General features: G+C 41.8%; 1 protein-coding gene across 1 annotated transcript in view; it reads left to right on the top strand.

The window, feature by feature from the left end:
* Positions 1-27110, top strand: part of DNAH11 (dynein axonemal heavy chain 11) — a 335444-nt gene that overhangs the window by 81311 nt on the left and 227023 nt on the right. The window contains 6 exon segments of the mRNA XM_029929863.1: positions 381-539; positions 3573-3695; positions 4497-4619; positions 5881-6105; positions 7540-7631; positions 9208-9334. Of these exon segments, the coding sequence (XP_029785723.1) occupies positions 381-539; positions 3573-3695; positions 4497-4619; positions 5881-6105; positions 7540-7631; positions 9208-9334 (849 nt within the window).

A 27110-nucleotide genomic window follows, 5' to 3' on the forward strand; every position in this document is an offset into this window, starting at 1 on the left:
TTAGTAACTCAGGTAACAATCTCTGTTGTCTGCTTATTTGTTTCTAGAGGAAATGCTCTTCTTTGCAAAGGTCCTGTAAACTCTCTGAACTTCCCTGTATTTAATGTCCTGTGGGTTTTCTCGTGGGATTTCCCATCAGAACCTGTGAGTAAGAAACCAGTGTACCCAAGTGGCTTGTCCGTAGATGTCTCGTAATGTACAAATGAGTGCATCCTTTCTATTTCTCTGATTTTAGTCCTTAACCTAGAGAGGCTTGAATGCTTTTACTCTTTTGTAACCCAGGGAAATACATATTTATTCTTCTAGAGAAGACAAATTATGAGATGTACTGTTATATCTGGGAATCTGGTTTTGTTTGCTTCTTTTTTACTTTTCTTTAGGAAATGTGTTTGCTAGACAAGGAAGTCCGAGCATGGGATGCCTACTCAGGCCTGGAAAGCACGGCGAGGGACGCGGCGGCCTTCCTGAGAGTGGTCCGGGAGTTGCAGAGCCCTGCCCTCAGAGACCGGCATTGGCACCAGCTGATGAAGGCCGCTGGGGTGGGTTTCCTGGCTCTTGATACTAGGATGTTTTTTTGACTGCTAAATGTCGTTCCTTGGTTTACATCGTTTATCCGGAATGAAGTGGGGTATGTGGGAAGACTTCAGGTCAAGGGGTGCCTGATGGCTCAGTCAGGTAAGCAGCTGACTCTTGATTTTGGCTCAGATCATGATCTCATGGTTTGTGAGTTCGTGAGGTCTCACAGTTTGTGCAGCAGGCTTTGTGTAGACAGCAAGGAGCCTCCTTAGGATTCACTATCTCTCTTTCTCTCTGCCTCTCCGCCGGCTCCTATTTGTGTTCTCTCAAAATAAATCCATAAACATTTAAAAAAACAAAGAATTCTGGTCGAATGGGGGAAATCAAGCTCCTCGAAATAGGACCAGCAAACTGATCATGGAGAGATTCTCTTTCAGCCCCTGCAGTAGACTGAATGTGTCCCCCCAGATTCATAGGTTGAAGCCTAAATCCCCACTGTGGTGGCATTTGGAGGTGAGGCTTTGGGGAGATGATTAGGCGGAGCTCTTATGAATGAGATGAGCGCCCTTAGAATGGGGTGAAGGACCACCTCCCCCTGCCATGCGAGGGTACAGCAAGATGACAGGCATTTGTAAACCCAGAGAGCCCTCAGCAAGCACCCACGCCTTCTGGCTCCCTGGTCTTGGACTTCCAGCCCCAGAACAGTGAGGAAGTGACACACGATTGTTGTGGAAGCTCCTCTCAGTCTAAGGTACTCTCTTACAGTAGCCTCAAGGGACACCCTCCTTTTATCTCTTACGATATGACCTCAAACAAGACATTTAACCCATCTCTATTCTGAGCTTTGATTTTTATTAATAAAATGAGAGGGATACTATGTCCTCTCCTACATCAGAGGGCTCTCGTTAGGATCAGGCGAGAGCGTGTGAAGGCCTTGTATAGAGCACAGTGTGGCTAGATAGAACCTTATGTATTGTGGACAGGATCAGAGGGTATAAAAGTGAATTCAGGGGGAGAGAGAATTCTGAAGTTGTGATTTCTTCCTCCACCCCAGCCCCCAGTTCATTTAATAATGATCGCCTTTTGGGACACCTGGATGGGTCACTTGGTCAAGTGTCCAACTCTTGATGTTGGCTCAGGTCACGACTTCACAGTTCTTGAGTTTGAGCCCCACGCTGGGCTCCATGCTGACTGTGCATTGGGATTCTCCCTCTCCCTCTCGCTCTCTTTGCCAGTACCTTGCTTGCATGTGCACATGCTCTCTCTCAAAAACATATGAATAAACTTAAAAAAAAAAAAAAGAATGATGGTCTTTTAATAGTTTTGAATTTTAAGGAAAACATGAAATGATTTCTCATGTGTCCATATAACTTGAGGTTATATTTTCTTGCCTTTCTGCATCTTAAGAGCAGATAAACCAACTTTTCACTTTTTTGTATTTTTTTAGGGAAGGTGATCTTTAAGAGTTTAGAATATGTAAAAGGCTGCCTGATGTGTGTGTTGTCTCCTAGGCACACGTTGTGAAGAAAGGCTCTCATGACTTGAAGGCACAGTTGGCAGGGTGGGGAAACTGAGGAAGGGGACAGTTTGGTGACACGGGAATAGCCCAGGCTTTATTTGTCCAACCCGACCATTAACCCTAAGATCTTGGTCTAGTTGCCTGTTCTCCCTGATGCTGTAATGCCTTCCCGATGGATTTAGTTAAAACATTGGAAGTGAGATTATATATGTAGACGAAGTAGGTAGTAAGTGTTCAGTTAATTGCCCTTGAAGCTACTATTATTATATTATTGCTATGCTTTCCATAGTCTTTTAGACTTTGGATTTTAGACTTGGTGATTGATTGATTAATATATTCTTTCCAAAAACCTTTATTGAACCTTGTAATATGTGATAAAGTACGTGTCCCTCTCCTTCATTTCCTCTAGTGACATTTCTCACACCGTTTCTTACCTGGATCAGGCCTTTTTGCGGGCTAGAAAAGGCACCTCTGCCCAGACTGTCCTGCAGCAGCTAGATTCAGCCTCCAATTGTTGACTGGCTGGGTGTCCGTGTTTCAGTGCCCAGACCACACACTAATCAGAGTGTGGCCCCTTCACACATTCCTGCTCCTTCTTTTTCTGAGACAGAACTGGGTCCATGGCCCCTGTCACCTCTAGAGTAAGGTCAGAACTGATGCAGACGTAGGGTGACCCGCTCATCTGGTTTGCTCAGGACTTGGCAGGTTTTAGCACGGAAAGTTCCACATCCCAGGAAACTGCTAACCGTGGGCAACGGGGATGTGAGTCCCCCTCTGCGGAGAGGCAGAAGGTGCCCGGCGGTGGTACCGGTTGGGGAGAGCCAGAGAAGGCGGCAGCTGCCTGCAAGTAAGGGCAGGGTCTTCTCGCCCGCCGCAGTAAGGGAATGGGCTTCCCTGCAGTGATGTGGCCGAGTCAGCTCTTTACATTTGCGGGGTGCGGCTGAGTGTGAGCGCTTAGAGAGCGCGGGGAGCTTAGTGCATGCTGGGGTTGGGGCTGGGCAGTTAACGAGATGATCAGGAGATAGATGTGCATGATATTTTCACATGGTAAGTGTGAATAATGACCCTATGAGTAAGAATATTTTTTGCCAAGGAACAAAGATTAAATTAGTGACAAAACTAAGTTAAGTCATGGAAGCAACTGGGAATTATGCTCGGTGAATAGAGTACTTTAGGAAGAAAAGACAAATGAGCTACTCCCTGATCCCTGAGATTTCAACCAAATTAAAATAAATGAACACTGTGATTCTGTTTAAAAATGGGTTGTGTGGGCAAAGAGATAAGAAATGTGCTGATCAGGGAAGGATATGAAACAGAAGAACGCAGTGGAGTGTGAGTGTGGCCTGACCCTTGGCCCTGGCTGCTGGTGGGGGAGTTACAAAGCAGTGTGGGTAATGGGTCCCTCCGTGCAGAACTGGAGGTGTGCTCAGCAGCTCACTTGAATATATTTAGCTGTGATCAGTCCTTCTGGCCATGAGGCCAAAGAACCATAACACGTGTATAATGTAAATCCTGCCCTTTTTTTCTTTTGAATTAGGTCAGGTTTTCAATAAACGAAGCCACAACTCTGGCAGATTTATTAGTGTTGCGGCTGCACCAAGTGGAAGATGAGGTCCGGAACATTGTGGACAAAGCAGTGAAGGAACTGGGGACTGAAAAGGTGGTGTCCTTCGGCTGTTTTCCATTTACGCGGAGCTAGTTCTGTGCGGTAGTCCTTAAACTCGGGAGCCCCCGTGCCACGGGCGTGTGGACACCTGAGTGCCGTTTTCTCTTCTGCTGCTGGTTTGTGTATGACTTGAGCAGGATGCTGAATCCTTCTAAGCTGCAGTTTATGTGTAAGACAGGAGGGTTGGCCTAGTTGATGATGATGATGATGATGATGATGATGATGATGATGATGATGATAATGGTGGCGGCGGCAGAGAACACTTAAGAATGTGTCATTTGCTTTGTTGCAAGCAGTGCTCTAACTGCTTTATTTATAGTATTTCATTTACTTCTGAAAGTAGGTAATGCTCGGACCCTGCCTTACCAGATGAGGCAGCTGAGCTGCAGAGTGTTACCTGACCCGTGCAGGGGAGTGGGGACTCACATTCTGACACTCACAGCACTGCCTGCCTCCTGCTGGCTGACATGCATGTCATCTCTAACACATCTTTAGATGACTTTGAAAGTCCCTTTCTCCTCTAGTCTTCTGTTTCAGTGAAGGATGTAAAGCTCAGATCCAGCAGAAATTTGATGTTAGTGTGATGCTTGTTTTTGTGAGGTGGAATTCATTCTCTGAACCTCATCACCATGAATAATTTGCAGGAGAAAAAATGAGGCCAATAGTATTGGATAGCCCTCACCCCCCCCTTTTTTTTGTAAATTGTGAAAGTTTTTTTTAAATTCCAGATGATATCCCAGATATTGGTAGTAAATTCAACTTTTGTGCTCCTAACTTAATATCGTTTATGTCTAGGCTATTACTGAAATCAGTCAGACCTGGGCAACCATGGAGTTCTCTTATGAAGTTCACTATCGGACGGGCATTCCATTGCTGAAATCTGATGAACAACTTTTTGAAACGCTGGAGCACAACCAAGTAAGATGGGTATATTTACTGCAGAATTTTCCTTTTAAATGATAATTATGAACTTTTCCAAGTTTCTAGTACTCTGTATTCATTCATTGGACATCTACTTGTCCCAGTCTCTGGGCATGGTACCCTTTGGGATCCAAAGGTGTGAAGACATGTTCTTAAGGAACTTTTACTTGAGTGGGGAGACGGCAAGGCTGCAAGGAGTCTAAGAAGTGACAGAGAGGCTCTTTGTTGCGGTGGGTGAAAGACTTGGGGAAGAGCCTTGTGAGTTGGGCTGGTAGTCAACAAAGAATGGCAGTCAAGAAGGGTGTTGTGGGCATGGGGGACAGTGGGGGTTGTCAGGGGCTGAGGAGGGGGGACGGTGGGGAGATACAGTGGTCAGAGGGTCCATGTTTCCAGGTATAAGATGACAAAGCTCTGAGGATCTAATGTATGCCATCCTGGCCATAGTTAGTAGTCAACTTTAAAGTTGTTAGGAGAATAGATCTTACTGCCACACCTCCCAGAAGTTATTCTATGGGGATGGAGGTGTTCAAGAACCTGATTATGGTCACCATTTTACAGATATACATGTGTCAAAGCATCACATTGTACACTTTAAACTTAAATCATGTAGCATGTCTATAATAGCATAATAAAATTGGAGCTGGGGAAAAAGAGTCCAATGTGTTAAATACGTAGAGGTGGAGGAGAAATGACAAGAGGCCTTTCCCCTGAGTGACTTCCTGATAGGGACAACATGAGAGAATGGGCAGAAGTGCTCAGCAGACCGCTCGGCCTCACTGCTTGGTAATCTACTGAAAGAGGATGAAAATGGAAACTTGAGGGCTTAGGAAGCTGCAGAAAAGGTGTTTTTTTTCCAGTTTTGGGAGAAAAAGAAGATTTGTAACCTTGCAGTGACTCATAGGTGGGGACCCCAGGGAGGGAATGAGAGAAGATGAAGGAATAAAATGTAATTCCTAAAGCCACACCCTGGAGCACAGGATTATTTTCTGCCTACATAAGGGATACATACATGGTCTTCCTGTGGGAAGCACACGAAATGCAGTTGCTTATATCTGTCTTTTTTCTTTTGGAAAAAAAGGTCAGTTTGAATATTGAATGCCATTGGTTCACTTATGTAGCAAATACTCCATTCTTGTTCCACGGATGACCCTCTAGGTCCTAGGAAACAGCAGTAAACAGAACGGGTCTGACCCCTCCCTCACGGTACTCCAGGTCGGTCACCGGAGCTGTTACTCACGATTCTTTGCCTTTGTTTTAGGTTCAGTTGCAGACTCTGCTTCAGAGCAAGTATGTGGAATATTTTATTGAACAAGTCTTAAGCTGGCAAAATAAATTAAACATTGCAGACTTGGTCATCTTTGCCTTGATGGAAGTCCAGCGAACTTGGTCTCACCTGGAAAGCATCTTTGTTTGCTCAGAAGATGTTCGAATCCAGCTTGTGAAAGATGCTAGAAGATTCGATGGATTAGATGCTGAATTTAAGGTTCATAGAAGACAGACTATTTTCTAGCGTAGCAAAGTTTTCCAAACAATATAAAAATCTTATAAATAAACATAATTTGGTGTATTTATTAAAAAATGCTTTTGCATTTTAGAAAGCCAGCCAGGAAGCTTTATCTAGGGAAGGGTCAGATAGTAAGTATCTTAGGCTTTGCAGTTGTTTATGCTCTGTCGTAACTACTCAACGCTGCCACTGTAGTGTGAAAGAAAACGGACACTACATACACAAATGGATGTGGCTGTGTGCCAATAAAACTTTATTTATGGACACTGAAATTTGAGTTTCCTAGCATTTTCATGTGTCACAAAATATTAAGCTGCTTTTGACTTTTTTTCAATGAGTTAAAAATGTAAAAACCATTCTTAGCTCCTAGCTGTACAAAAGAAGCATCAGGCTTGATGTTTCCTTTAAACCATGAGTTGCTCACCCCTGCAGTAAGATGTGGTACATTGATCTTCCCTTAAGTAAATACTGCAGAAGGGAAGCCAGTAACATTACTACTAGTTACTTATCGGTTTATTTCCTAAGCATCACAGACAGCACATTGAGATCTACACATGATGATGATAAGTCATTTGAAAGACTTGCAGCAGAAAGTAATGGCTATACCATTTTATATAGAAATGGGGAATAACTATTTTTTTTCCTTTCTAAAAAAGAACACCCAGAGGTGTATTTTAACGTATTTTTAAAATATTTATTTTACTTTTGAATAGGAAGGTTCAGGAAGAGGGGGAGACAAAATCCTAAGCAAGCTCCTAGCACAGAGTCTGATCCAGGGCTTGGATTCATGAACCATGAGATCGTGATAGGAGCCAAAATCATGAGTTCACAATTTAACTGACTCCATGAACCAGGCACTCCCATACTTTTTTAACTTTTACGGAAGAAAGAATAGATTGTTGAGTATTCATCTCATTTTCATATGTGAATGTACTCAAAGATTCTGGGTTCTCTCTCTTGATTCTTTTTGTTTGGACCCAGAATGGTGGTAATGCCCATCAAATTTATTTTGATAAAAACTGTGTGATTGTACCTTGTTTTTGGTCTTCATCCAAAATTTAAAAGCAGAAGTGAACAGACAAGGGGTTAGAAGTCTCTTTCACCTTACAGTTCTTCATTTTTATTTAAAAAATTTTTTTCAATGATTACTTATTTTGAGAGAGTATGAACAAGCAAGCAGTGGAGGTGGGGGGGGGGGTTGGGAAGAATCCCAAGCAGGCTCTGCATAGTCAGTATAGAGCCTGACGCAGGGTTCGATCTCACAAACTGTGTGGTCATGACCTGAGCTGACAGACACTGACCCCACTTAGCCCCCCAGGTGCCCTGTTCTTCATTTTTAAATGCCTTAGATGGATGAAAATTTTAGAAAAGTAATTTCTAATATCAATGGCTCCATCTTATACTTTCATACAGGAGTTAATGTTGAAGACAGCCAAAATAAAGAATGTTCTAGAAGCAACATGCAGACCTAATCTCTATGAAAAACTTAAAGATTTACAATACGGGTAAGAATAAAACTATGAAGTGATGAATTTGTGATTGTAATTTTATGAGATTGCTTGTAGTATCTCACAGCATTTAACATCATGTTATTGTAGATACAACTGTTACTAAATTTATGATTTTGCTTATAGTTGTCCGGTTACCTTGGACCTACTCAATGGTACATATATCATGTAAATGAAACACATTTCTCTTTTCCAAAAGGACTGTCATGGTAGTAAAATTAGAATAATATCAAGAGAATTGACATGGCTGATCACTTCTTTTATTGATTTCTTTTATTTATTTCTTCTATCCAAATATTTATAAAGCATTTCTTCTACGTCTTGAACTTGGATTGTACTTAGTAATTTCGAGTCTTTTTTGGGTATATAGTTTATACTAGAAATTACCCTTAGGAATCATGTTAGTACTTATGAAATCTTTGTCCTAAAGTCTATTTGTAATTTCACATACAATTCTACACAACTGATGGTGGTAAGATTATTCTGGCTTTTGATTAAAAATGGGCAGTCAGGTACTAAAAGAAGAAGTTTGGGCAGAACTGTGATCACTTGTTATTGTAAGGTAGAAGAGAGCTCTAGATAAAAAAATAAAATATCACATAATGGCAAGATTATTTAATAATCTGGAAGTATTTTAGAGGTAAAGTTGGCCATAATTTTAAAAGGATAGATCTTCACAGAAGTTAATTTCTTTCTTTTTTTTTTTTTTTTTAAGTTATCTCTTTACCCACCATGGGGCTCAAACTCATGATCCTAAGATTAAGAATCACATGCTCTTCCAACTGCCCCAGTTGGGCACACCAGAAGTTAATTGTTTCTTAATGATGTTGCAGGCTCTCCAAGGGTTATCTGAGAACAATAAAGCAGAAATGATTCTGAATCTTAGGACTTCTCTCAATACCAGAGAGAGTTGAAGCCACTTGTGTTTCATAGGCGCTTAGTGGGGAAAGGAAGACCTTAAACCCATTACGCCTTAACTAATGCATTCTGAGCTCAGGATGAGTGATAGCAAGCCCAGTTTTATTTGCCAAGTAGGAGTGTCATTAAGAGCAACGAGGAGTGGGGCAATTGGGTGGCTCAGTCGGTTGAGCATCGGACTTTAGACCAGGTCATGATCTCACAGTTTGTGGGTTCAAGCCCTGCGTTGGGCTCTGTGCTGACAGCTCAGAGCCTAGAGCCTGCTCAGATTCTGTCTCCCTCCCTTTCTGCCCCTCGCCTGCTTGCATAGGTTTCTATAAAGTGGATAATGTTAAAAAATTTTTCTGTTTCTATAAAGTGGATAAATGTTAAAAAAAATTTTTTTTAAATAAGACAAAATGAGGAGTGACCTCAACCTAAGTCTGATGTCTAGCCTCAACTGAAGGTGTGTCTGTACCTGTCTCCTCCTACTTAACATGACTTTTATGTTAGTCACAAGCAGGGTGATCGGGTCAAAGAGAGGGAGTCAGGCTACCTGTCCGACGGTAAGCTTATTATGGTGAGTGGACAGACGCAAGGAGCTGGGGTTTGTTTGGTGGTGGTTTTAATAACGGAATGGGCAGGACATGCGTGTGAAGACTTTTTATTCCCATAGGCTTTCTCTTTGTGAAAAAGCTCTTGCTGAGTACCTGGAAACCAAGCGTGTGGCTTTCCCGCGGTTCTATTTCATCTCTTCTGCAGACTTACTTGACATTCTCTCAAAGGGAGCTCAGCCAAAACAGGTAAGTAATACATATATATGTATATTTTTTTTTTGCAAGGGTCATATTCTGTGGTAGCTAAGGAATGCCACAGTTTCTCTGTCATTGTCAAATGCCACCTACCATGTCACATGTGCCGGGAGATAGGAAATCGGCAATGAAAATGGGTGATGCGGTGACAGAGGGATGTCAGAGGTGGGGCCACAGGAACCCAGTCCTCAGTAAAGGGAAAGGACATGGATAAGGCTCAGGGCCCTGCGAGAAGGGAATGGAGGACCCATTGGCCTCAAAGTGCCCAGCATTCTGGGACGGGGCCTGGAGCGTCCGCTGCCTGGCTGGCGGCTCTTTTAGGGGAGAATGGGTCCCTTGGAACAAGACTGTTCTGGGATCTCTGTTCTGCTCCCTGACTCCCGAGTCACCTTCATAATGATTAAATTGGACTGGTCTTGAGTGGTGTCAGCGGCGGACGGCGTCATTTCTCGTTGGTCCCCCACCTGTGCAAGAACACCATACCACCCACGACAGCATTTAAAGCAAATGAAAACAGCTATGATCTGTAACCTGAGGGCTCCGCAGACAGAGTCGGTACCAATCTCCAAGCACTCCTTCCTGTAAACGCTGAAAGGATGTTGCCTTTGACGTCCACTGTTCAGTTCATCTCCGTGGGTGTTTCAGTGTTTACAGCCGACAGAGGCCCTCCAGCCGGACCTGACCGCAGACACGATTCTTGTAAAGCTCCAAGTTGTGCTGTGTCATCGAGGATTTCTGTCCATATTCTTTCTCTAGATATTCTTATGGATTGCCTTTAGAATATATATCTCTTCACACTATAGTTTCCTGAATTCTGCTGTTCTTTGGACACAGCATTTATCTCGATTATTTTTCTCACGCTCATCATTTGTTTTCGATCCTGAATTTGGTGGCTCTTCAGCAAAAGGCGTCTCTTCTTGCTGTTGAGAAAACAAGGGCAGTGGTGCCATTAATGACAGAGTTGTTAGTTGAACTTGGACAGTACTGCAGGATCAGCCCTCAGTTACAGTTTTCTGTATTCACGCCAACTTCCAGATGGCTTTGTAAATCGAATTTGCCTGATTACATTGACTAGCAACCCAGTATAGCCACCTCTCATCGATGTATCACACAATTGTATGTTTGGGGTGTCTTTTGTTTTGTTTTTGTTTTTGTTTTTAACTAGTCTCAAAGAGAGCAGTCATAACCACACTTAAGCTTTCTGATGAAAGCAGCTGGCCTCTCACTGCTGATTTTGAGGTGGAAGGTATCCTATTCCATTGCAGGTACATGTTCTGGAAGACTTTGAAATCCAAAATATTTATCGTTGTAAATTCTCAGTACATACATGAGAAGAGAGATGTATAAATCTGTAACTAAGATAACATTGTTTTTCTTTTAATTACATTCTTTAAACGTAGCAAACACCTGTATGACTGGTTTGCTGAGCAGTGTGAATTACAGAGAACATAGGCTTGAAGCAGTTTTATTTTCTCTGATGACTAATCACACATGGGCTGAGCCTCCGTAGCTGCATACCAGACCGCTGTATAACATGCGGGGTAGGTGTCTTACATCCTGGTCTCTCTTTCTTGTTAAGAAAAAAATACGCAACTCAGCAAGGTCTAGTGAATAATCCAGACTTCCCTCTTAGATGAGGCTAGGCCTTCACATGATAAATTGGGAGTTGGAAGGGAGATGCTCATTATTTTATTGTACATCCCACTCCCACCTATTTAAAAAAATTCTTATGTTTTTTATTTATTTTTGAGATACAGAGACACTGTGAGCAGGGGAGGGTCAGAGAGAAAGGGAGACACAGAATCAGAAGCAGGCTCCAGGCTCAAACCCATGGACTGGGAGATCATGACACTTAACCAACTGAGCCACCCCGGCGCCCCTCCCTCCCACCTATTTTTCACAGAGGAAGGGCAGGGCTCTCAGCTGTCAGTCATTGCTTTTCTTTGTCTTTATTTTTTTTGAAAAACTTATTTATTTTGAGAGAGAGAGCGAGAGTGAGAGAGAGTGAGAGCGAGCGAGCGTGAGCAAGTGAGCATGAGCAGGGGAGGGGCAGAGAGAGATAGTGAAAGAGAGAATCTCAAGCAGGCTCCTTCCTGGCAGTGGGGCTGGATCTCACAACCCTGGATCATGACCTGAAGAGAAATTAAGAATCAGATGATCAATTGACTGAGCCATCCAGGCGCCCCAACGACTTCCTTATAGTTGATCCCGATTTTTGACCAGAGTCAAAGAATCCTTCTCTGTCCTGGAGAGCAAATTCTGTCTCAGTGCTTCTTTTTCTTGCCCTGGGCAGTGAATTCAGCCATTGGGTTACATCTTCTTCCTCCTTTTCTACATGAGCAGGTGTCCAATGAGGGACAGGTCACAGATTGACTTCCTCCAGGCACCTGGAGCTTCTATGAGTGATTCTCCAACACTTATCTCACTTGGTTGGGCCAAAGAATTCTTTACCTTCCCCATAAGGAAGAGGAAAAGCCACAGTGTCCCCTTGTGGGCTCCTAACTTGAAGATATGAAGGATTCCACTTCTCGCTCCCTTCTCCCTGCAGTACTTTCTATAGAACAGGTGTGTGAAGTAGATGGAAAGGGGTTGACCCCCCCTGTCCTAACCCGTTTGCCATCTTTGGGGCGTGTACATACCCACTGCCTCGTTGTCCTTAGTTGGAGTCCTGGGCTGGTGCTGGCGGACCAGCTCATTACTATTTTTCTCACCATTCTCTTAACCTCTTCGCAAAGAATCACAAAAATGCTTCTTCCTTAGCCAGAGAACAGGCTGACTCGCTGGGATGTGCATTCCTGATGCCAATGTTTTTTTTCTTTCGTTATCCTTTCCAAGTTACAGGCTGAGTTTATAAATACATATAGAAATGTATTTATATATACATATAAAAACTTCAGAGGTGTACTTTTAAGTCATTCTTATGTTTTCAAGTCTCCCTTCAATACTAGAATGTTCTCTAACACCCATGGGACTCACCGTGGGAGCCCTCTCACCCCGTCCTTCCTAGTATTTTAATCAGAAGTTCTAAATCTGATTCACATACATTGCTCAGCCCCAGTACTGCTGCCACTCCTTAGTGAATGCCTAGATACTATAAGACATTAAAAAGGTGTTAAAATAAAGTGAAGGTGAAATAGTGAGGTCACAGTACACAGGCTCCCACAGTGTTCTCAGCCCTGCTGATGCACGCCCCTGGCCGGACTCTCTGCCCCTTGCTCACCAGGGGAGGCGGGCACTGCTGCCCTCCAGCCAGAGTCCCGCCACGTGGCTCAGACTAAACATGGTTCACAGATGTCTTCTCTGCCAGCTTGGAAAGGATTTGATTTTTGATATTTTTGAAATTGATATTCTAAAGTGTCCTCAAAAAGTGATTTCACTGAGATCTTTCAGTTACATTAATGAAACTTCCAGCAGTTGAAATTCATATAAAATGCCATCTCACTGTTAGTAAAGGTTCATTATTTTAAAAGGTGCTTTACTTCCTCTGTGGTGGAAATAACCACTCAGGAGTGATTCAGAGTGGGGGTGGGGGGGGGCGGCACCAGGAATTGACAAGGAGCTAGGGGCAATTTGGGGCATCCAGAGCCACAGTCAGCTTCTTTTCCTGAAATGGTTCTCTAAAGTGAAGGTGCATTTGGAATTCTTGGTCGCTTACTAGGGAATAGTTCATGCTTTTGGCAGTGAAGCTAACTACGCTGGCCTTACCACACTCTTACCTTCTTTGCAATATTGGAATCCGTTTCGGACCACCAGACACAGCTTTTCCGCCTTTGCCTTTTGTGCTTAGGTTCCTGAATGGGCTCCCTGTAGTGTGACCAAAATAACATGGCAACTGCAGCTTGTGTTATAACAATGCAATTTCACCAGAAAAGAAACCCTTTGTAGGTAGATAACTCATGTTGACATCCTGTGAATGACTTGAATTCTTGAGGCCCCTCCTACCCCCACCACACTCAACAGTGTTAGCCAAAGTGCCAGTTTCTGCAGTTAATTGTGGAATTTGATCAGCCTGAACTCCTCAGCCAGGGAGGTCTGATGCGGCTACACCCTCCATCCTCTAAGCAGAAGTTCCCAAGTGAGTCGAATACCGGAGTGATGAAGTCCGCCTGTCTAGAGTGCCTTCCGTGATTATTCGCTGTTGGTAAGCTTGGTGAAGTTCAAGTGTTAAAGATGGTCTTCTTCCGGAATTCACCCTGACTTCCCAAGGGCTTGAATGATCTAAAGGACTTCTGTGTGGGCCCTGCTTGACTTGAGTGATCAAAATCTCTGGTAGTTGCTTATGGAAACACAGACTTAGAGGTGTGCTTGCAGGGTTCATGGGCCTGGTGTGAGGGATGTGCAGCTGGTGTGAAGTTACACGTGATCCGTTGCTAACATTCTTTGAATCCTCCCCCCCTCCCCTTTAGAAAAACATCTTTTTGTATTTGTCAAGTGGTCGGTATAGTGGTCAAAGGCAGAAGGCATCATGGTACCTTTGTTATGTAATGTCTTTAAATTGCTGACAATTTTGTGTAGTCAACGTTTTTTTAGCCACTGATTCCCAATAACTTGAAAGATCTTTTTGTCCTAGAAGCATTCGCACATTTACTCTTCCCTTGTTCCCTGCGTGGAGGACCCGCTTCTGCAGGGAGGAGCCGCACTAAAAACTCACAGGCCGCTGGTGCGCTGGGCGGTGCGCTGGGCCGCACTGGAGTTGTCTCCTGTGGGCATGTGGGGTTGCTGAGCCCTCAAAAGGTGGCACCTGAGAAACGGAATTTTTAAATTCAGTACATTTTAATTGATTTAAATTTAAACAGTGATGTTTGATGCAGTTACTGGAAAATACAAATGTGTTTGAGACAACTTGAGCATGTGAATCTGCTTTGCAATAGTGTATTTTATGAAGTTGAAATACAGATCAAATGTTTTGGATGGAAAATCCAAATTGAGATAGGCTCTAAATAAACATACACACCTGATTTCAAAGGTTTATTCTGGAAAAAAGTCTAAATGTCTAACATTTTTATTACACGTTCCAAGTATTTTGGACATACTAGGTAAAATACATTAAAGTTAATTTTCCCTGTTTCTTTTTACTTATTTTTTTCATTCTTGTTATAAATTTTTTTAATGCTTATTTATTTTTGAGAGGGAGAGAGAGCAAGAGGAGGGGAGGGGCACAGAGAGAGGAAGACATAGAATTCAAAACAGACTCCAGGTTCCGATGTGGGGCTTGAACTCTGGATAGTGAGATCATGACCTGGGCCGAAGTTGGATGCTTAAATGACTGAGCCACCCAAGCGTCCTTCTTTTTACCTGTTTTAATGTGGCCACTAGGAATCCACTCTAGTATAGAAATTGAGGCCACGGTGCATTCTCTAAAAAAAAAAAAAAAAAAAGATGAGGGGCACCTGTCTGGCTCAGTTGGTGGAGCATGCAGCTCTTGATCTCGGGGTTGTGAGTTCAAGCCCCACAGTGTATTGATTACTTAAGGATAAAAATCTTAAATGAGAACATCAGGAATATGAATGCTCAGAAATGTTTGATGTTTTCATCAAGGCATGTCCTACAGTGTTGTCGACCCAAATCTACATGAGAGAAAATCTGCCAACTTGTTTGAGAAATCTCCAAGTGTGCAGTGATTGCACAGATGGCACTGAACTAATGCTCACAATGAACTGTAAATAAGGGCATTTGGAGAAGTGCTTGTGCAAAATGGGCTTAATTCTGGGTGAGAGAAACCTCTGCTGGGTCTTCCAGGGGCACATACGTAAGACCAAACAGTGTGTCTCTGGGCAGTGCTTGCATTTGGTTGTCTCCGTGACGGAGTGGATGTGTCTCCGCGAATGAATTTCAGAAATCCAGGTGACAGAGCCCAATAGTCCCTCGTAGTGTGTTATCACCTTCAACCCCTAAGATGAATAGTCTCAAATTTGAAGTGGTTAATACAGGACAGGCAAGAGTGAATGAGTTTTAGTTGAAATAAAGTCAGTGAAAAATTCACCTTCTTACAGGAAGCAGGAAGCTGGAAGCTGGAGGGCTGTTGAGTACCAAAAATGGTGGAAGGGGCTGCCCTTGAGTGTAGGCTGGGACTGAGGACAGAGTGGGGAAGACGCAGCAGAAGCAAACAGACCAGAAGATGTCCATGGTTTTGACCATCCTTCTCTTGTCTCTGTTGAGCTTGAAGTCCACGGTGGGGAATAGAAGCCGCTCACCTAAGTGGAGTTTGTCATAGAAACTGCCATGGGAGAGCAGGTTCGCTGGACACAGTTGGGGAATATGTCATGATTTAAATGGATGGTAGCCTGGTATTCACAGGACTGAGACATTTAGGTGTGTGACAAAGAAGTAGACCATCTGATTTTAAGTCATAAATTGTATGCTCCTGAGGATTAATCTTGATTATCCTCACAGAATAGTTAATATATTATTGACTACAAATTGTATAACAATATATACACTTTCTGTGTTCATTTTGTAAGTGTGTTGCCACTGCTTAGATTTGTTACCTCTCCTTTAGTGGGGTTCTTGCCACAGTCAGTATATAAGTTACACAACAAAATCAGGAGTATTATGACGTGTGGTTGAAATAAAATACCACCTTGGGGCATCTGGGTGGCTTAGTCGGTTAAGTGTCCGGCTTCGGCTCAGGTCATGATCTCACAGTTCATGGGTTCGAGCCCCACATTGGGCTCTGTGCTGACAGCTAGCCTGGAGCCTGCTTCTGTTTCTGTGTCTCCCTCTCTCTCTGACCCTCCCCTGCTTGCACTGTCTCTCTCTGTCTCTCAAAAATAAAATAAAAAAAACATAAATAAAATATCACCTTAATGTTATGAGATCCAAAAGTTAAGCCTTATAAATGTGGAATCTGGCCACTAAGGAGTTTCAGCCTCCATATGGCATCTAGAACTCCTGGTTCTGGCCTTTGCTTGATGTGACCTGATAGAAGGTGTTGAGCTCCAGCTTAAATTCAGTTTGCAGGGCGTCTGGCCATGGCAAGTGAGCTTTTCACAGAGAACTGTGTGTTCTGCGAACAACTAGGAAAGCTGGATGAACTGGTTAATTAAATCATTTAAATAAGTGCATCAGAGTATTTAAAGAGCGTCAAAGAACGTCTAGAATTCAGCAGCTAACAGAGGAGCAGAAAGAAACCACAGAGAGACTTGCCTAATATTTCCTGTTGGCTTTTTTCTTGGCAACATTTGGTGATTTACAAAATATGACAGAGTCTGACAACCTGATCAGAACTTTGATCAGTATCATGGAACTGAAAGGAGGTGAAAAAATAGTGGAATTGGGCACCGAGGAAGATGTTAACCAGAGAATTAGACCATGATAATGATTCGAAGGTCAATCGAATATGAATATTCACTTGGATATGAATGTGCAGGGATGAGGGAGAGGGGATCTGCTGTATGTGGTATCTAAGAAGTTCTAGATAGATGGAGATGTAAATTTGAAAGGTGCAACAATGAAATGTATGGTATATGAGAAAGAATCCTCTTTCAGCAAAAATTTCTTTTTTTCTTTTTTAAATGTTTTATTTTTTGAGAGAGAGAGAGAGCGAGAGAGCGCATGTGCAAGCAGAGGAGGGGCAGAGAGAGGGACACAGAGGATCCAAAACAGGCTCTGCACTGACAGCAGAGAGCCCAATGTGGGGCTCAAACTCAAAAAAAGCAAGATCATGACCTGAGTGGAAGTTGGATGCTCAGCCAACTGAGGCACCCAGGTGCCATAATGAGCAAAGATTTCTCACGTTGGACATGCACATATTGAGTGTAGAAAAAGGTTGATGGATTTGACTGTGTTAAAGTTGAAAACTTTGGCTTATCAAAGGATACTATTACGAGACTAACAATGTAAGCCACAAAGTTGGAAAAGACGTTGGCAGTGCCTTAAACGAAAGACTCACAGGCAGAATATAAAAACAGTTCTTACACTCAAAGAAGGAAGGACAAATGCATAATCCAGTATAAAAGTGGGCGCAATACTTAAGTAGACTATTTCCAAAAGAAGGGATTCGAATGACCAGTAAAGTTGCTTAACTTCTTAAGTCATCAGAGAAATGCAAATTAAAACCACAAAGAAAGATACACTTGTGCTTCTGGCCAAGATGGAGTAGCAGCTAAATTTATCCACATGCTTGAAAGAACCCAAAACGTTGACAAATTATATGAAACAAGACCTTTCTTGACCCTGGACATCAGAAAACAGTGGGTAGCCATTCCTGACAGACTTAGAACAAAGGAGATGAGCTCTGTGATGGTCCCATTTGCTTCCTTGGGTGAGTTTCCAGGCATGGGACAGGGAGCGTGAGCCAGGCATGATCTGGTGGGCTCTTGGAGTTGAGGGCTCAAAGCTGAGAGAACAAGGAAGACAAGGTAGCTGGAGTTTGCAGAACTGAGTACCAAGGAGGAAAGAACTGTAGAGAGAGAACCCCAGAAACTTCTAGATGGGCTTCTTACAGTCTTCAGCAGTGGGAATAATTAGCCCTGAATTACATACTACTCCAGTTACGGCAAACAAATCCTTTTTTAAAAAATGTTTATTTTTGAGAGAGCATGAGCAGTGGAGGCATCTATAGGGGGAGAGAGAATCCCGAGCAGGCTCCATCCTGGAGCTGAACTTGGGACTCCATCTCATGAACCGTGAAATCATGATCTGAGCTGAAATCAAGAGCCCCTTAACCAACCGAGCCACCCAGGCACCTCTGCCAAATAAATCTTAAAAGCAAGATCCAGGGGCTCAGTTAGTTAAGTGGCTCTTGATTTCAGTTCAGGTCATGCTCTCATGATTCATGGGAATGAGCCTTGTGACAATGCAGAGCCTGCTTGGGGTTCTCTCTCTCCCTCTCTCTCTCTGCCCCTCTCTAGCTCACATGTGTGTTCTAGCGCTCTCTCTCAAAATAAATCAACTTTAAAAAAACAGAATCCAAAAGGATCAAAATGTTTGCAAGTGATTTAACTGCATCCCAGAACAAAGCTCAAGATGATAGGAATAAAAATGCATTAGCTCCAAGCAGGGAAAGTTTGCAATGCCTGATATATCACTAAAGAGGAGAAGGCATGGAAAGAGGCAGGAATATTGAACTCTCATCAAGAGGAAACAAATCAGTCAAAAATGAAACAAATGCTAGGGTTAGCAGACCTAGATGCTAAAAGTTATAGCTGCATTAGTATGTTCAAAAAGCTAAGTAGAGATACGGAAAAGACAAGAAAGTTCCATATGTGTATGAGGGACATCTCCAAATGGAGGCAGGGAGACAGAAAAAATACTGGCAGAATAACAGGCAGAAGATTTCTGAATTGATGAATAGAAATCCATAGATTTAAGCCCAAGCTTAAATTGCAAATGCCAGCACAAGCCACAAAGAAAACTCTACCGCGTTAGTCAAATTGGCTATAACCAGTGATAAGGAAACCCAAAGATCATCCGTAAAGTCATGTGATGCACAAAGGAATAAATTGAAGCATGATGAGAGGCTTCACCATGCAAATGAGAAAATAGTGGACCAATGCCTCTGGAATAAAGAAAAAAAATCAACCTACAGTTCTTTATCCAGTGAAAATATCTTTTAAAAGTGAATGCAAAATAGGGATGTTTTCAGACATTCAAAGTCTGAAAGATTTCACCAGCAGCAGACTGTCAGTCCAAGAATGTTAAAGGAAGTGCTTCAGGCACAAGGAAGATGATAGCAGATGGAAATCTGGATCTACACAAAAAAATGTGAGCATTGAAATGTTAAGTGTATGGAACTAGACAAAACTGGCGTATCAGCCATCCATCAGCAGGCAGCGTGGTAAGAACAGAGACCTTGAAATCCTGCGTGAGCTGGTTCCGTTGATGAGTGGCTATGTTACTGCTTTACTTTTCTGAACCTGTTTCCTTGTCTACCAAATGGGGAAAACCCTAGGTACTATCTCTTTGGTTTCTGAGCAAGAAATAATATAAAGAGACATAAATACTTAAAATACAATACTGTAAAAAATGGCCACAAATTCTTCCCTTCCATGCATCCAGGCCCTGTAAGTATGTTGGTGCAATTCTTATAAAGTGTAGGATTGATTTCTCCTTTTGTATTAGTATGTGGCTTGTTTTGGCCCCTGTGTCATTAGCAAGAGGTTTGCCAGGTTCGGGCACACAGGGGCTTACAGTCTTGCTGATTTTGAGAAACCTGTGGCCACCCCTTCATGAACTAGCCAGACCTGGCCTACTGAGTGGTAAGCACATGCCCATACCCCAGCCACCAGACGGGCAGTCATCACATGTATGAGAGGAGCCGTTGATCACAGACAGACCGTGAACGTGAGGGTAACCAGCGGAGGCAAGCCAAAGGCCAAAAACACAGTTGGAAGCTAAGAAATTTTTACTATTTTAAGCCACTGAATTTTGGGGGTGGTTATGCTGGAGAAACAAATTGATACACGTTAGTTAGATTCACATAGGCATGTCTACATAGGTGAATAGACCAAATATACCAATATCAAGGACTTCTCTGTGCTGCTGATTTAAAACAAAAGATTTTACTTGAAACTTAGAAACAAAACTAAAAAATAACTATCAAGTACTCATTCATGGAGCTAGTCTTCTCTGGTCTCTCTTCATTTTTCTGGGTTTTTTTTTTTTTTTTTTTCTGAAGATACCTTGATAACTGCGTGGCATTGTTTTGACATCGTTGGGGATGGGAGGACTGGTGAGGACACCACGGATTGGCGAGTTTTCCTTGTTTTTCAGATAGTTTCTCAGACTTTGATGAGAACTTGACATAAGAGAAACGTACACTCACACAATGAGATAGCAAGATCAATCTCACCAAAAGGCTAAAATTAAACTCAAAATACTAAATAATGGTAAGGATGTGGAGGAGGCGAACGTTCTATCTAGCTAGGGGGATTGTGAGTTGATACAGCCAATCCGAAAATCTACTTAACAGACTTATAAATATGAATATACAAATACATAATTGGGGTGCCTTGGTGATTCAGTCACTTGGGCCTCCAACTCTTGCTTTCGGCTCGGGTCCTGATCCCAAGGTTTTGGGATCAAGCCCCACCTTGGGTGCTACGCTAAGCATGGTAGAGCCTGCTTGAGATTCTCTCTCTCTGCCCTGCCCCGCTCGTGCATGTTCTCCCTCCCTCCCTCCCTCCCCCCCCCTCTCTCTCTCTCTCTCTCTCTCTCTCTCTCTCAAATGAGTTTTAAAAGAATACATCATTATCCAGCATCTTCTCTTCTCATTGTATATATATGTGAACCAAAAAACTATAAACAAAAGTTATCATACCTACATTATTATTATTCATCATAGATCCAAACTGTGAACCATCTAAATATCCTTTAACAGCAGAGTGGTATGTTCCTAACATGGCGTACCACTTAGCAATGGAAAAATGTACCTAAGAACATGAATAAGTCTCTCTAACATAATACTGAATTAAAGAAGGCAGACCCAAAGGTACATATTGTATGAATCTACTCAGGTAAAGATCATGTCCATTTTTGAGAGGCAGTGCTCATGGCTGCCTGGGCTGTTAGTTTTCCAGATGTGGGCACATTCTATTTCTGAATCTTCTTAGTGGCTACAAGAGTTGTGTTAACTTTGCCGAAATTTATTAAGATGTATACACATGATTTTTTTTCTTCTCTATTTCAAAAGGTTATGTAAAAATTCAGCATTTGTGTTGTCATTGTATTTATATAAATTTATGTATTCATGCTATAGATGTTTAACAGAATCAGCAGTGATGCGTGAATACATCCAAGTTATATTAATAAAGAGAAAGTCAAATTGAAAAATACATATTATTTTTAGTAAAAACAAAACTAAGCAATGCTTATTACCTCATAGTGCCTATAATTATTTACAAAATTTATAACTTAGCCTTTTTGGATTATATGAGTAGTTATACCTCCTGAAAATTTGAAAAATACAGAATATACAAAAGATCAGAATTATATACTGCTGGCTACTATTACTGAGTGATCACAGTGTTTAAGGCGTTGATGTGTATGTCATATATGTTTAAAATTGGGCTGTTCATCAATAATACATTGAGTATCTATAAAAGGTTTTATTATAGAGAGATGCCGTCATTGATTTAACCAACTTATAGAAAGTTTTTGCAGATTGGGACTTTTGACAATGTTGCATATCCATTGATTTCCCTGTATTGTCACCAATTCTGGGTAATATTATTTTTTTAAAAAGTGAGGGATAAAGAGGTGGAGGTGATGGTGGAGGGCACTTAAGGGGAAGAGCACTGGGTGTTGTATGGAAAACAATTTGACAATAAAATATTAAGGAAAAAAAAACAAAAACAAAAAAATGAACATTTTGACAGATTGGCTTGAATTTCAGTTTATGTGCAAATAATAGACTCAATTTCATCTTATTTTAGAGGATAGACACAGTATGCAAGACTGCCTAGGTTTTGGCATTATATTCACGCAAACATTATTGTGACTATTATCATTATGAATAAATGAAGTAATGACTACATAGGAATGAATTTTGAGGTGCTCCCCATGCCAGGAGTGATACTAAGCTTTCATGCTTATTTAATCTCAGTGTATCTGCAGAGGCGTCTTTCCTAGATGCAGCAAATATGAAATTAGATACAGCCAACGGGCACGTGGTGAGCTTTGAGAATGACCAAGAAGCTATAGTAATTTCATTTTTCTTGCCCTTTGTTTTCTAGGTGAACATAGGGTAGACCAGCTGATGTGAACAGTTTTGATATGCATCTTACAGTATAAGATTACCTAAATGAGTTAATATTTTTTTACTTTCTTTAGAGAAATGAACGTAAGCTCTTAAATAGTCAACTCTCCCTGTTCACAGTTCCCACATAGAGGAATTTCAGCTAACAAGGATTGGTTAAGTAACACCAGTCCCCCGACAATAGGGTCCAAGGTTAAGAAACTGTGGTATGTTAACTGTGAGTAGTTACTAAAAGCATAAATCTCATTGCTTGTTCTTCACAAACGTCACTGAGTGAATAACAAATGTGTACGATGCCTCGTGGACAGTTACATACACCTTTTGATGTCTGTCCGTGGTTGGCCATCACACGTCTGTTACTCACTTTACACACAACAGCAAAGCATGTAGCGTGCTGCCTCCTTGTCCCTAGTGATGAACGCATGTACCATTTTATAGCCAGGCATAACTGAATGAAGGAATTTATAATAAAGTTGGAAGCATAGTGAGGAAATAAAAATGGGTCGCGCTGGAAGTTAAGTTTGAATCACGTATAGATGTGCTCACAGAAGAGAATGCTCACCGCAAATGCTAGCTCTGTACCATTGGAGCAGTTCTACATGTGCAGCCAGAGGGTTTTAGTGGAAATGAACGTACCGATAGAAAGAAAACCATTTGTTGTGGCAAAATGGATGAAAATGGCCCAAGGGAAATAAGGGACATGTGACCAGCCCCCCAAATAGCTTCACATTAAGGAAACTCTACAAGAAATTTCAGGACATTGACAGCTCACAGGATAAAATGTTGGAAAATGATCCAAATTTTCAAAGGAATATGATAATTGTTGAAGATCTAGAAAAGATGCTCACTCTTTTTTTTTAATAGGTTCTATTTTTCTTTTTTTTAATTTATAGTTTATTGTCAAGTTGGTTTCCATATAATACTCCATGCTCTCCTCCATGACCATCACCCCCGTTTCCCTCCCTTCCTCCCCCTTCAGCCCTCTGTTTGTTTTCACCATTCAAGAGTCTCTCATGATTTGCCTTCCTCCCTCTCCCTAACGCTTTTTCCCCCCTTCCTCTTTCCATGATCCTCTGTTAGGTTTCTCCTGTTAGACCTATGAGTGAAAACATGGTATCTGTCCTTCTCTGCCTGACTTATTTCGCTTGACGTGACACCCTCGAGGTCCATCCACTTTGCTACAAATGGCCATATTTTATTCTTGCTGGGTCATAAGGGAGTTCTACTGATAGTTTTTTGAGGAACCTCCACACTGTTTTCCAGAGCAGCTGTACCAGTTTACATTCCTACCAACAGTGTAGGAGGGTGCCCATTTCTCCACATCTTTGTCAGCAACTATAGTCTATTGGTTTGTTCATTTTAGCCACTCTGACTGGCGTGAGGTGGTATCTCAGTGTGGTTTTGATTTGTGTTTCCCTGATGATGAGTGATGCTGAGCATCGTTTCATGTGCCTGTTGGTCATCTGGATGTCCTCTTTGGAGAGGTGTCTGTTTATGTCTTCTGCCCATTTCTTCACTGGATTATTCGTTTTTCAGGTGTGGAGTTTAGTGAGTTCCTTGTAGATTTTGGATACTAGCCCTTTATCTGATATGTCATTTGCAACTATCTTTTCCCATTCCTTTTCCCATTCCTTCCCCATTCTTTTTCTTGATTGTTTCCTTGAGTGCAGAAGCTATTTATTTTGATGAAGTCCCAATAGTTTATTTTTGCTCTTGATTCCCTTGCCTTTGGGAATGTGTTGAGTAGGAAATTGCTGTGGCTGAATTCATAAATCCTAAGATGAGAAGGCAAACTGTAATTGAACTGCCCAGATAAGTTTTCTATAAAGTTTTCAGCATTTTTAATATTTTAAATTACAGGGTACTAAATATTTTTTTTAATGTTAATTTTTGAGAGAGGGAATCCAAGCAGAGAAGGAGAAGAGAGAGGGAGATGCAAAATCTGAAGCAGGCTTCAGGCTCCAAGCTGAGCTGTCAGCACAGACCCTGATGTGGGGCTTGAACTCACCGACTGCGAGATTGTGACCAGAGCCAAAGTTGGATGCTCAATCGACTGAGCCACCCAGGCACCCCTATGGTGTACTAAGTAGTTGCAGTTTTTATCTCTTTGTACTTTTATAACCAAGGGAAAAAGGGAATTTAATATTTTAACAAAGTTTTTTAAAAGTCCAAGGACAATTATAAAGTTCCCATTGATTATTAAGATTGCACGGTCAGTGTTATGATCGCACACTGCTATGTGAAGTAGGGACTGACTGCCTGTCTCCTTACCAGTCGGTGGAGGTACCTGATTTGCTATAAGCTGTAAACTGAGGGAGTAACATTTCGGTGTTTCTTGCTAACCTTTTACAAACCTACATACGATTCAATGGCGTTACTGACTTGTTTATGATTTGAAGTGTTCCAATCCTTTCAGTTTCTTGAGTGAGATAAAAACAGGGTCCTGTAAGGTGCTCAATTTTCTTCTTAATTAGGAAAGGGTATTCTAAACATTAACCTCATCAAGAATTTTATTTTTCTGTCAAAACATACAAAGAGATCTTCATAGAAGTGGGACAAATTTGAGAACGTCAGGGTCCACACTCGTTAAAAAAAACAACAACAGCTCTGTTTGCTCAGATGCTTTAAATAGAAGACAATAGGAAAGCCCCCAACCTCAGACATGCAGGGAGAAGTAAGAAGAGCACTGATACCATGGGGTTTGCATTTCCTGGTCAATGGCCGAGACACTAGAAGACTCGAAGTTCTTTTGAAACTGTTGTCTCACCAAAGCAATAACATCCGAGAGTGTCTAATGATTGAGGTCTCATTTATCTTGCTGCTTTCCACCTGTATGTTACTTAGGTCCGTTACCCAGTAGAAGCCATTAAACATCTGTGCAGTTTCTCGCTACTTGAGCGGTGCCAGTGAATTGTTAGATTACGGGCGGTACTTGCTGTGTATAAATGTCCTCTGGGTAACGTACAGGGATGGAGGAGAAGATGATAATCTCAGCAGTGATCATCAGCGGCTGCTCTGTCTACCTTTAAAGTAGGCGAGAGTCTCAGAGACTCAGCTGTCTTACACTCGGATTCCTCGCCTGATTTTTTTTATATGATAACTGCAAATACAGCACAAATGTTAAGGCCTGAAGCTTCAATGACTAAGTCACTCACAAGGAGTTGGTTACCGATATTGGCGTTGGTGTCGTCCTGCAGGAAATTTAGGCAGGTTGAGGTTCCTAGGAGCTGCTCTTGGGATGGTTTTCAAGTCCAGGTAAACTGTATTTCTAGAAAAACTCATTACAGTGATGGCGTCTATGTGCTGCTGGTAAATGGTATCTTTGGCTGATCGGCACCTTTTATTTTTTATTTTTATTGAGTTAAAGTTTATGTAACAGAATTAACCATTTTAACTTGTAGGCTTCAGTGGCATTTTGTACACACAGTGTGGTGCTAATATCACCTCTGTCTAGTTCCAGAATATTCTCATTCCAGAATAAAACCCCATGCCCATCAAGCAGTCACTGTGACTCCAGCCCCCAGCAACCCCCAGTGTGCTTTCTTTCTCTCTGGATTTACCTATTCCGGCCATTTCATATCAATAGAACCATAGAATACATGGTCTCTTGTGAGTAGCTTCTTTGATTCAGCATGATGTTTTCCAGGTTCATGCATCTTGTATGTAACTTCACTCCATTCCTTCCAGTGTCTGAACGTTATCCTATTGTAGTATGTGCCACATTTTGTCCAGTTGTCCATCAGTGGACATTTGGATTAGTTCCACCTTTTGGCTCTTGTGACTAATACTGCTATAAATATGCATGTACAAACATTTGGACATTTTGTACTCAAATGTTTAAAATATTATGAATATACACCTAAGAATGGAATTGCTGGGACTTAGAGTAGCTGTATGTTTAACTTGTGAGGAGCACCAAACTGCTTGCCATTCAGCAGCGTTTATCTGCACCAAGTGTAAGAAGCACCTATTCTTCCCACCCCGGCTACTTCCTCTGGTTCAGTCTCTGGGACTTTGTCTACCCCAAAGAGGTAGAGTGGCTGACATGATTGTCTCTTCTCCTTGTGAGTCTGTCTTCAGAATGCATGTCTTCTTTTCTTTTCCTCTGTGCCAGTGTTTGTACTGGAGAGCCCTGTCCTGGTCAGTGCCGATAGGAGTGGATAGACAGTGCGTTCCAGTATTCTGTGTTCCCATTAGGCTTTAATCTCCAAATTGGTCACTAGCCAAATAAAGGTTATCTGTATCTTTTCATTTAGTTTTATTTTTCAAATAGTCCAGGACTGATGGTAGGATTCAGTATGCAATTTTTTTGCGGGGGGGAGGGGGGTCCTTTGCAGATGCCATAATTAGGATAACAAGTTAATGATTCCAGAAGAATTTGGACATTGTGGATGTGGCTTGGATTTGGAGGTTTCAAAACTAAAAGCCACTTACTTTTAGTGGTGTCAGGTTGACAACCTCATCTAGTATTTCAGCTTCTGATTTCCTTATCCATAAAAACGGGGAAATCTGGGGCACCTGGGTGACATCCAACTCTTAGTTTTGGCTTAGGTTATGATCTCACGGTTCATTAGTTCAAGCCCCACATTGGGCTTTACTCTTTCAGTGAGAAGCTTGCTTAGAATCCCCTCTCCCTCTCCGGTCCCCCACTTGTTCATTCATTCTCTCTCTTTCAAAATAAATAAATAGACTTAAAAATTTTTTTTAAATGGGTAAATCCTACTCACTGTCCTTCTATAATAAATACACTATAGGGCTCACTTAAATATCAAAGCAAGTACACAGTAACATAAGATCCACCACAAGAGTAACATTGTGTGTAACTTACATCTTTCAGTTATTTTAACATAGCCTTCTTTTTTTTTTTTAAACACAGCCTTCTTAAAATAAATGATCTTTTATAGTATAAGTATCATAATATTTCTGAATTTTTAAAAACTTGACCACACAATTCCCAGTACGATGATTGCTAGCAGGTATATGGCGCAGGTAAGTTGGTAAGTGTCTAATCTTCAAGGGTAACTTTTTATGATAGGCATTCACCACCTAGCACCTGATGAGGCAGCCAAC

The sequence above is a fragment of the Suricata suricatta genome, chromosome 2 (assembly GCF_006229205.1).
Source record: "Suricata suricatta isolate VVHF042 chromosome 2, meerkat_22Aug2017_6uvM2_HiC, whole genome shotgun sequence".
Taxonomy (NCBI): Eukaryota; Metazoa; Chordata; class Mammalia; order Carnivora; family Herpestidae; genus Suricata; species Suricata suricatta.